Genomic DNA, 10,449 nt, shown 5'->3' on the forward strand with positions numbered 1-10,449 from the left:
AAATAAAATATCTAAATTATGTTCATATAGTTTTTTTTTTTGTTTGTTTTGTTTTTTGTCTCAATCCTAAAATTCTAGGTGATGCAAACTTTTGGCCATAGCTGTACTTGCTTTGATTGCTGGCATGCAGTAAATCTGAAACCGAAATGAAGTCCTGCAATTTTAAGCACCCTAGGCTTTTTTTAATTTTTTTTTAAGGTCACTACTGCAATGAAGGCAGCTAAACATACATTTGAAATGAAAGGTACACTGTGTTGTTCTAGTTGCAGTAGTTGTTACCATATCATCCAGGCCATATTTGTCACTAGTTTTATGACATCATGTACTTGAAGGTTCTGTGCTGTCTGGTTTCCTGTATCATTTTTTGAGAGCTTGGATTGAAGATGAAACCTGCATTAAAATTAGAATGAAAGTGTACATAACATCCTACAATAAACTTAACACCACTGCCAGCGTGGGTGCAATATAAAACAAAAACTGAAATTTAATAAAAAGGGGCTTAGTGGTGGATTGAAATGATCCATACAAATGGCTTTGTCAGCAGTATTCAAAAAGAGAATGGAGCTCTTTTGTGATGGTGGGAAGTAGAGCGGAATGCATTTTGCCTTTATGAAAAACTAGCACGTGAAATTAAGGGGAAAAAAAAAAGATTGTTGTATAGACTTGCAGTCAAGTTGAGGCATTTCTCCAGCCAGCAGAAAAACATGGCCTCGTTGCTCTCTGGTTTCCAGCTGGGAGTTCATTATGTCACTGTGCTTTTCACGGGCACGTGATGGCCCCAATTTGTGGCTTGTAGCCTGTTTGGCCTAAAGGGGAGAAGTGCTGTTCCATCACATAAATTATTTCTACTAGATTCAACTAAACAGTTTTTTTGTTACATGCTGTATAACCTGTAAAATATGACCGTGTTTCTTGAAAGTGAATAGTGCTGTTAACATCTGTACTATTTGCATAGAACAAACCTGGCGTGTATAATATTTTAAATGATTGGTAAATGAAAGATGCATGAGCAGGATGGAAATTTGAGAGGCCCCCAGTTTACTGCACAGCTTGACTTCAATTGCAATTTGGAATTGTCCAAATGTAGTGGAAGTAAATTACATTATTACTACAAATCTAGGGTTGTATAGCTTATTAGATTAAACATGTGCATTTTTGTGTAAATGTTTGTTTAATGTAAACTCTGATATACATAAATAAGTATACTTCATTTTTGGTATTTATAGTATATTTGTGTATTTCACTTTTGTGTATTTCATACATGTAACATAGGCCTAATATACAGTAAGAAAACAATGTCTTATAATGTTTCAATATACTGTAAATGATTAAAATCTTTGAAAAGTTAACCAGTGCAAAACCATAATAAATCCATACTTTTTTTTATTGTGTGAAGTTAAATTTGCTGTTACAGCTTTAAAAAAAAAAAAAAAAATTCTGAACAGGAAAAAAAAGAAAATCTGCTTCATGTGATGGGTGCTGTGGTTCTGTCAGTAGATGCTGCCTTGGAACGAAGCAGGAATTCAAGACTTGAAAATATCTGTTCCTTTTAATATTTCAAGACCTGTGGCTTTTTTGAGCGTAATGAAAATGTTTCTGAATTACTGATTTTCCTAACTCTCAGCACTGCAGAGCTTGATACAAAGATACACAACTCATAACAGCAGACTGCTTTTGGAGTATGCAATAGTACAGATAACTCCACACAACCAGTCCTGTCCTGTATGTGCCAGCAGTGTTACAGGAATATAGTCAATAGCAGGTGCTATATGATTGTCAACTTGTTGCACTCCTATATATGTGTTTTTATTTTTGACAGTTTCTGGTACTATTTAGTTTGTTGGATGTTTTTGATTTGTCTTGAAAAAATACAGGTATTGACATTATTTCAACTTGGTATATTTTCTTGTTTCAATTGCGCAGTAATAATAATATTAATAATAATAATATCATCAGTAATACTTACTTTATGTCTGGGAATTTACACACAATGTTGTCTCTGGATGTTGAAGGTCACTATCCTGTAAAATACACACTAACAAAACCAGAGATGTATGACAATATGTGTGTAAAATACTTCATGTTTCTGTACAACAGGGTTGAATAATCTTTTATTTCCACCAGATATTCAAAAGAACCTTCAAAAGAACTTAGATAAACATGAAGGATGGCAGAACCATTTCAACAACAAAATTCCAAACAATAAACACATTTTAGATTAAACAAAAAAAAATATATATATATATATATATATATGTACAGGAATAATGCTTGGCATGTTGCATGAACATATTAATCGGGGAATTCAAAATTTGTAAAAGTATTCTGATTAATTGTTGCATTGTCAATGCAGGTTCATTTCATGTAGTTTAATATTATTGACCCTTGCTGGTATTTTTCTAAAGAGTGCCCTAGTTACAAAGCCTCAAGTTGCTGATTTCAAGATTTGTGATGTCTAAGATGCTATGAGTAGATTGTAATTACAGACTTCCATTAAAATAGAAACCTCTGGGTATTTGACTGTCATAGGGAACACAGCATAAAGCAGTTCTGGAAATAGTGACAAAAACCCTAGCAACCACTGCACTTGAGCTGCTGTTCTATTGAAGTTTAAAATTACACAGCTCTGATCCAAGTGTGGTCTGCCTCTTCCAAAGAATCTGTGCTTGCTGCTCTCTGCTGAAATTGCAGGTTTAATTCAGTCTAGACTGAATGAGTGATCTACAGTAGGACATATCCTAGTTTATGAATCCAGTTGAAGGTTTTGCTATTATTATTTTATTAAAATCAGTTATTGAGTGTAAGAAGATAATACATAGTATTATACTCAGTAGAAAGTGTTAAATACCAGAATATTCATGTCATACTTTCATGATGAAACCTTTACGATAAATATCAATTTGAATTGCTTACTAATCTGTTCTGGTCAGCAGTGTACTGGGAACTATCCGGGGCCAAAAAAAAGAAGCAGCTGGTATAATGACCATAAAGAATAAATGCAATTTAAAAACTGTTTAAGTACTAATATCTAAGGATGATTTTCATAAATTTTGATTGAAGCTGTTGATTTAAGCCCTTGTCCCATCTAAGGAAATCTGCCTTTGCTCCTCGGTGACCCCTGTTGCAACATAAGCAGAGCAGCTTTAACTTAAGCTTCCCTGTTAATCAATGACTGCTGATGCTGCTTCTCTGTAACCAAGTGCACAGTGAGTGGAGAAGTGTCTGTTAATTACTAAATGCATCTGTTCTAGAAGGGTATTGAGTTAACTCTTTCATTTTATATTGCGGCTTGAAATTAAAAATAGAGAAGAGTGAGTTCCAACATGCTAGTATTGCATATATGTTTGAGCTGAACTGAGATATGAGCTCAACGTCACCTTTTTTGTAAATCACAGGGTTTTTTTTTTGTTTTTTGTTTCTCTCACATTGAGGTTGGAGCAAATACAATTTAGCAAATTGTTCTAGGATACAGGGTCTTAAAAATGGTCTTAAAGAATGTTTTGAAAATTGCGTAGAATGACAGTTAATAAAATGAGCAGGTCTCATTAGTAAAACGTTTTGGCAATAAAAATAAAACAAAAATCTGAAACTTTTTTTTTTTTTTTCCTGGAGCATGATTTCAAATAGTCTTTTGGAGAAATGCAGTTATGTAGTTTGGAGTAACTTTTTCCTTGAGCAGAAATTTTGAAATGTGAGCACGTTTTTTTTTTAGTAATGATTATTGGGGGTATATCACAGTCTGCTCCAATAGCTTGTTTTCCGTTTGGCTCTACCAAAAGACATACGCTAATGTTCCGTCTTTTAAAATAAATAACACACAGTAAACTTAGTTTTACTTTGATTCTTTTTTTTTTTTTACAGTGCAACTCATGTGAGTGAGAACAGGCATTTATTACTCTATTTTGACTTCAGGATGTGATCTGTGGAGTGTTGCTTGCTGTAGCATGAAAATGAGTTTTGGTTTATTGATTAATCAGCAGATTCATTACCCAGTAAATAAACTACAGTCGCTGCTGCATGTCAGACTACCCAGGAAAGCACAGTAATGATTGCTTCATAAAGCATTAATCAACATCCCATTGTCATATACAAAAGGAGCATCCCAAATACTGAATACGGATATTAAGAAAAATGTAACCAGGCCAAGGTACCCCTCGGCTACCTTGTGGAATCTGTAGCATAAGGACATACTGTAGTTCCTATGCTGAACAAGAAAATGTTGCTAGGTTACATTGCTGTTCTCATCGATGCCTAACACTGGCATGTTTTAATTAATAGAAAAAATACTCTGGATTTACAGTTGAGTTGAGAAATCGATTGAACCCTTGACCGTGGTTCTCCAAAAGCCTTTTCTTTTTTTTTTTTTTAACCTTTGTTCGGTACATACCTTTGTGCACAAAAAGGGAAAGTTTAAAAAAAAAAAAAAAGCTTCCATTTACTGAATATAAAATTTTTACACACTGTTAGAAATGTTGTAGTATATATATATATATATATATATATATATATATATATATATATGATATAATCTATATATATATATATATATATATATAATAAATTTTACACAAAAATGTGTTTCTTTTTAGTACTGTGGCTTTTCCATCAAAACTGTAGACAGAGACAAAAGCATGTAAACATCCCACTTTAACATGTTTATATAAACGGCAGACATTATTAAAACAAATCAGAAGCAATTTTAGCTATGGGCTGAAGGTTGGGTTCAAGGTTTGTGACCGCCATTGTTGTTGTGTTCACTTTAGCACAGGGTATAGTTGATTTTACTCTGTATTCATTTTGTTCACAGTGCTGCTGGTGGTGAAATATTTAACCAGTGTGTCGCTGACCGAGACGAGGCGTTCAAGGAGAAAGATGTTAAACGACTAATGAAGCAAATCTTGGAAGGTGTAGCATTCCTACACAAAAATAATGTGGTCCACCTTGATTTGAAGGTATGAGTCTAATCTATATTTTTATTTATACCGTATGCTTTTTCTATGGCAATGAAAGCTGTAGTGAAGCTCTATGTAGTGTGTATTAAATTAACTTCTCTGTCTATATATTGTAATTAATTTAAAAAATAGCTCACCATTAAGTTAAGAGTTGCAGACTCTGTCTGGCATATTACCAAAAGGCAATGGACCATGTGAGCTAGCAGGGAGGCTTTAAAATACGCTGCACAATCTCAAACTCTTTTTTTAAAGATTCCAATCTAATTGGTTTTGACAGTGATCCACTTGGAGATTTATTTATATGAGGTCATGGGATTTTTGGCATGCCACTTGTCTGTGTAGGACAGGTGGACCACGGCTTTTTCAATGTGACTCCTCCTGTGTACTCTAGAAAAAGGCAAATCCCATCAAAACTCTTGGTTTACATAGACTTATCTTTAATTGTAATGCACATGCAAACATTTAAATCCATAGACTGTTACTTTTGAATTGCAGTTGTTTCAGGTTGGATTTATTCTTCTAACATTGTTATGAATCTAGTAATAATACAGTTAACAAACTTTTGTGATTTTTAAAATGTTGAAAATATCCTAAAGCAACAGACAATGTTTAATGTTAACGGTGAAATTGCACGTTATATGCACAAATGGAAACTGTTATTGAATAAAAGGGAGGTTTCCTTTAAAAACTGACAGGCATGGGTATTTTCTAATTTATCATAATGGTATTTCAGCCTCAGAACATTCTGCTGACCAGCGAGTCACCTTTGGGAGATATCAAAATAGTTGACTTTGGGCTTTCTAGAATAATGAGCAGCAATGAGGAGCTGAGAGAAATCATGGGAACACCTGAGTATGTGGGTAAGTAACTCCATGAAATAATGGAGTGGTATATTTCTTATCTAGTTTGAAATGAGGGGGTAGCATGGCAACTAGTGATTTAACACTTAGTGTTTTGTTTTTTTTAATGCATAAAATATGCATTTACAGGACTAGTCCATTTCATTCAATGATTTTTGTGGTGGGGTTGTGTTTTAGGCTTGGGATTCCAAATGTTGCATAAAACTACCTTTAAAAAAATAGCCTCATAATCATTAACAAGGATTGATTTTAGTGGTAATGGTATTGCTCTGGTGTGTTATAAGGTAATAATGGAACTACTGTGTCATTAAAGCCTGTTTTACTGTTTGTCTGAAAAAATAAAAAATCATTGTAGTCCACTGAAAGAGAATTTGTTCATGTTGAGTGCAGGGCTCAAGTATCACATGAAGCATTTCATCAGTGTAGAGTAGTTTTAGAACAGGTGTCATTTAATTAATGTCATAATTTCCATTCAGTAGTAATGTCTGATTTGTTGTATAATAAAGCATACAATGACATTGGTATCAATTCCAAAAAGGTAATGCACGTTTTAAAGAATATTATCTGTAAAAATGTTACATTTACACAATAATTTGTTTGCAGCTCCAGAAATTCTGAATTACGAGCCAATCAGCACAGCAACAGACATGTGGTAAGTAACCAGTTTACCGTTCTATGTTGATTCTAGTTGTACTTGCATGAATTTACACATAGCATTTAATCTGAGTTTTTCTTTTCAGGAGTATAGGTGTGCTGGCCTATGTGATGCTTACAGGGACATCCCCTTTCCTGGGAGAAGACAAACAGGAAACCTTTTTGAATATTTCCCAGATAAATGTCAGCTACTCTGAAGAGGAGTTTGAAGGAATCTCCAGATCAGCAATTGACTTCATGAAGGCACTTCTAATTAAAGAACCAGTGTAAGAACCCTTTCTTATTACCTTCGTATAGCTTATTAGTGCTGTAATTAAACTTATTTCCTTTATCTAAATTATCACATGGCACATTTTTTTTTTTATTATAAACATTTTTTGAGGTGAAACTGTTATTGTTTCCCAACAGTGGTATTGTTATTCCTTTGATATGCTTTATGCTGTGCTTTCAGAATAAACTCAGATATAGTACAAGTCTTGTGTACCCTAAACACAGATCAAATCATGTGGCCTATACAAAGGCATAGGGCTTAAGTTAAAGTTTTTTGCTGTTAGTCTGTTTTATAAGACTGAATTGACTGCCTCTATTGCAAGACATTATTTCTTAGAAACTGCTAAAAGGAAGCTATTATGTAGAAATAATCTATTATTTACCATTGCTTTTTTTAACAGAGACAGAGCCACAGCTGAGGACTGCCTGCAGCATCAATGGTTACAGCAAGAACAAACAGAGGATTCAGAAGCAGTAAGTCCCTGTGAAAGCATCCCTGAGGAAGCAAGTCCAGTCTCACCCCCTGAGGAGCCAGAGGCACAGACTTCAGTGACAGAGGAGTTAATTGTCATGGCGGCATACACACTTGGACAGTGCAGGCAGTCAGAAAAGGAAAACACTACCTCTGATAAAAAGGCCATCTCTAAACGCTTCAAATTTGAAGAACCTTTCAGCTCGCTGCAGGAGATTCCGGGAGAGTTCATATACTAAGCTATATTTAAAACCAAGGACACTACTTTTTTTTTTTTTAAATTCAAGTTTGATTAGAGACTTTTAAACCAAACTTCTGTATGTTTGTGCAGGTTCGTTTGAAGTGGTTGACAGAAACAAAATTTGTTTTTGTGCCATGCTTTAAATTTAAATGTTATGGTCCAGTAATGATGTCAAATTCTGTGGCTTCTTATTACATTTTTATATTCAAACAAACAATATATATATATATATATATATATATATATATATATATATATATATATATAATATATATATATATTTTCGTTTAGCTAAAAGCAAAATTACAAACTCATTTTGTGTTTTGATCATTTAAAAACTTCTAAAAGCCATTGTAAAAATATTCCTTTACTAATATTCCTTTAATAATAGGTCCATTATTACTGGCACTCTTGGGTTTGCATTCATATTCACATTTTCCACAAAATATGTTTGGTAAAGGAAGAAAAAAGAAACAAGGCACAACTGCTTATAGATCTACCCAGACATTTTACAATAGTAGTGATTTAGAAAAGAAACAATGGCACTGTAAATAAATATAAAGTTCCAAACCCAAGTGCCCAGTCATTTGTTACTAGTGTTAAATTTAGAATTTATAACATTCCTTAAGTTTATGTTCGTTTTGTACAGTAATGTGTTTTGTAAGCTTATCATTAAAAAATGAATACTATATTTTGAATGTTATTATAACTATTGTATTTGCTGGTAAAAAGTTGATTTTTGTAAGTCTGAATTGGCTGCCTCTTGCTCAAAATGCTCTTACATTTCTTACAATTAACTTTGTGTAACTCTTCTTTGCCTATCACAGGTTACTATTTTGTATAATATTTTTTGGGGGGGACATTTTGTATTAAGTGGTGTTCAATTTTGATAGCTTGTAACTTATGAAAATGTATTTTTGACATTCTGTTAATTACAAAAAATTGTATGTAATAAAGTCTTATTTACAGTGAATTGCAAGCCAGTTTAATGCAAATGTTAGAACTAAAAATATGTATAAACTAAATCTTAAGAAACAGTAGGGAAGGTTCATTGGAGAAGGCAAGTCCCAACAGTGTAATGAGACAAATAACGGTGAAGGGAAAACTAGGAAGACAACTATTAATCCAATTAATGCTCTCCCTTTTAAAATCCAACATTTCAGTGTTACCTATGTTCATCAGACATCATTCAGATCTAGTAGTACCAGTGAAGTGACACACATTGTGGAACAGATGAAATGTTGCAATTAATATTTACAAAAAATACCCAAACACATAGGTATTCCTCATGACAACAGCATGTATTAAAATATGCTACAGATTGCTTTTGTGGTTCTCTGTTGATGATCTCTACTTAGATCTATCCTGGCATATACAGCATATTTTGATGTTCCCTATTCCCTTCCCACTATAGTTAATTTGTGTTTATTTTATATATAATTTAATTATGTCTTAATAGTGAGGGGAAATGTACCTTCCTAAGGTGTGTAATTTAACCGCTGTCATATATTTAAACACAAGCAACAAAATAAGTCCAAACGAGAATAGGTTTTTCTTGTTCAAAGATGCCTAAATAACATGTAATATTTACTCTGAAGGCCATGTTAAAATGAATTATCTGTTAGTGAGACAAAGAATATGACTGAAACATTCTAGCTACTGTACACATTAAGTTTGTTTATCTTGAGTTTAGGGTTCTGTAAAAGTACTGTCAATAATGAGACCAGAAAGAAAACAAATTGAGGACGCAATATTGTAGAATAGAAGCCCTGCTATGATGAAATGTACAGATGCACTGGAAGAAGTATCATTCCGTTATGCCAAATGAGCAATAAAAACCTTACTGAACAGGCAGTGCACACACACATGCACATATATATATAATATATATATTATATATATATATATATATATATATATATATATATATAAAATAGTTTATAACATGTATATTTCCTATACAAGGTTAATTTAAGACCTAGACTAAAGAACACATATTTGTACTACTATATTTGCTATAACTGATGATGCTCCTTTCCAAATGTACCTCTGTTGTACCTTTTTTATTTGTATAAAAAGTACATTGAAACTTTTTTGGACATATGTGCTTCTATAAATCAAACAAATCAACAAATATTCATGGAATTTTCTTTACAAAGGACAAAAGCTGTATTTTTACTTGACATGTATCATTTCAGTAGAAAATAGTAATATCCCTGATATGCTGAATCTCTTTATTAAATTAAAGGATGGTGTATAATAAGGTTTGAATTGAGGTTTGAAAGGATTCCTGTTAATTGCATAGCCCAGGTGCCTACTGTAACAATTTTATGCAATTATCAGTAACATACAGTGTAATACTTTTAATTGTTTACCTGATAATTGCATTCAATTGTGACGTACATTTCTTTTGAAAGTGTATGTTTCTTACTCTGGTTAAATGCATAAAACTGAGAGGCACACGGGGTATGCATTGCATACAAATCTACTACATGTGCATTTTCATAGACGTGCTTCACTTTTTTTTTTTTTTTTTTAAGTTAACAGGAACATGCCATTATCATGTATGCAATTCATTGGAATGCACTGTAGTCCTATGATTCTAAAACCTTAAGCCTACAGCAATATTATATTGGCATAAAATGGCTATATTGTAATAAAACAAATCTATAAATGTAGTTTGTTCTTAATTTTCCAGAATATATATTCACTGACTGGCACAACACTTAAACACAGCTCTTACAACTAAATTAATTTCCTCTGCAACCACCAGTGCCTTTCAGTCAAATTCTGTGCAGCACTTGCTATATGTGTGTCTAGTGGCTGTACTGCACATGAAGTGATCTTATACTGGGCAGTCAAAGTAAATCTAATATCTGGAGAAATTCTATAAAAATCAGTGGTCGCAGCTGCCAACTGGCATGATGTCACAGTGGATTTGTCATCTTAGTAAAAGAAGGACTTATACATTATGAATACATCTTACAATTACCTTTAAAA

The 10,449-nt window shown here is 33.0% G+C and overlaps 1 protein-coding gene across 1 annotated transcript in view; it reads left to right on the forward strand.

The window, feature by feature from the left end:
• The window catches only part of LOC121314563 (serine/threonine-protein kinase 17A-like), a 34,737-nt gene extending 27,139 nt beyond the window's left edge, over window positions 1-7,598 (forward strand). Inside the window, exons 3-7 of the mRNA XM_041247969.1 lie at window positions 4,808-4,952; window positions 5,686-5,812; window positions 6,416-6,464; window positions 6,553-6,732; window positions 7,138-7,598. Coding sequence (XP_041103903.1) covers window positions 4,808-4,952; window positions 5,686-5,812; window positions 6,416-6,464; window positions 6,553-6,732; window positions 7,138-7,447 — 811 coding nt within the window. The 3' untranslated portion in view covers window positions 7,448-7,598. The remainder of the gene's footprint in view (window positions 1-4,807; window positions 4,953-5,685; window positions 5,813-6,415; window positions 6,465-6,552; window positions 6,733-7,137) is intronic.
• The last annotated feature ends 2,851 nt before the right edge of the window (window positions 7,599-10,449 follow it).

The sequence above is a fragment of the Polyodon spathula genome, chromosome 4 (genome assembly GCF_017654505.1).
Source record: "Polyodon spathula isolate WHYD16114869_AA chromosome 4, ASM1765450v1, whole genome shotgun sequence".
In the NCBI taxonomy this organism is placed as follows: Eukaryota; Metazoa; Chordata; class Actinopteri; order Acipenseriformes; family Polyodontidae; genus Polyodon; species Polyodon spathula.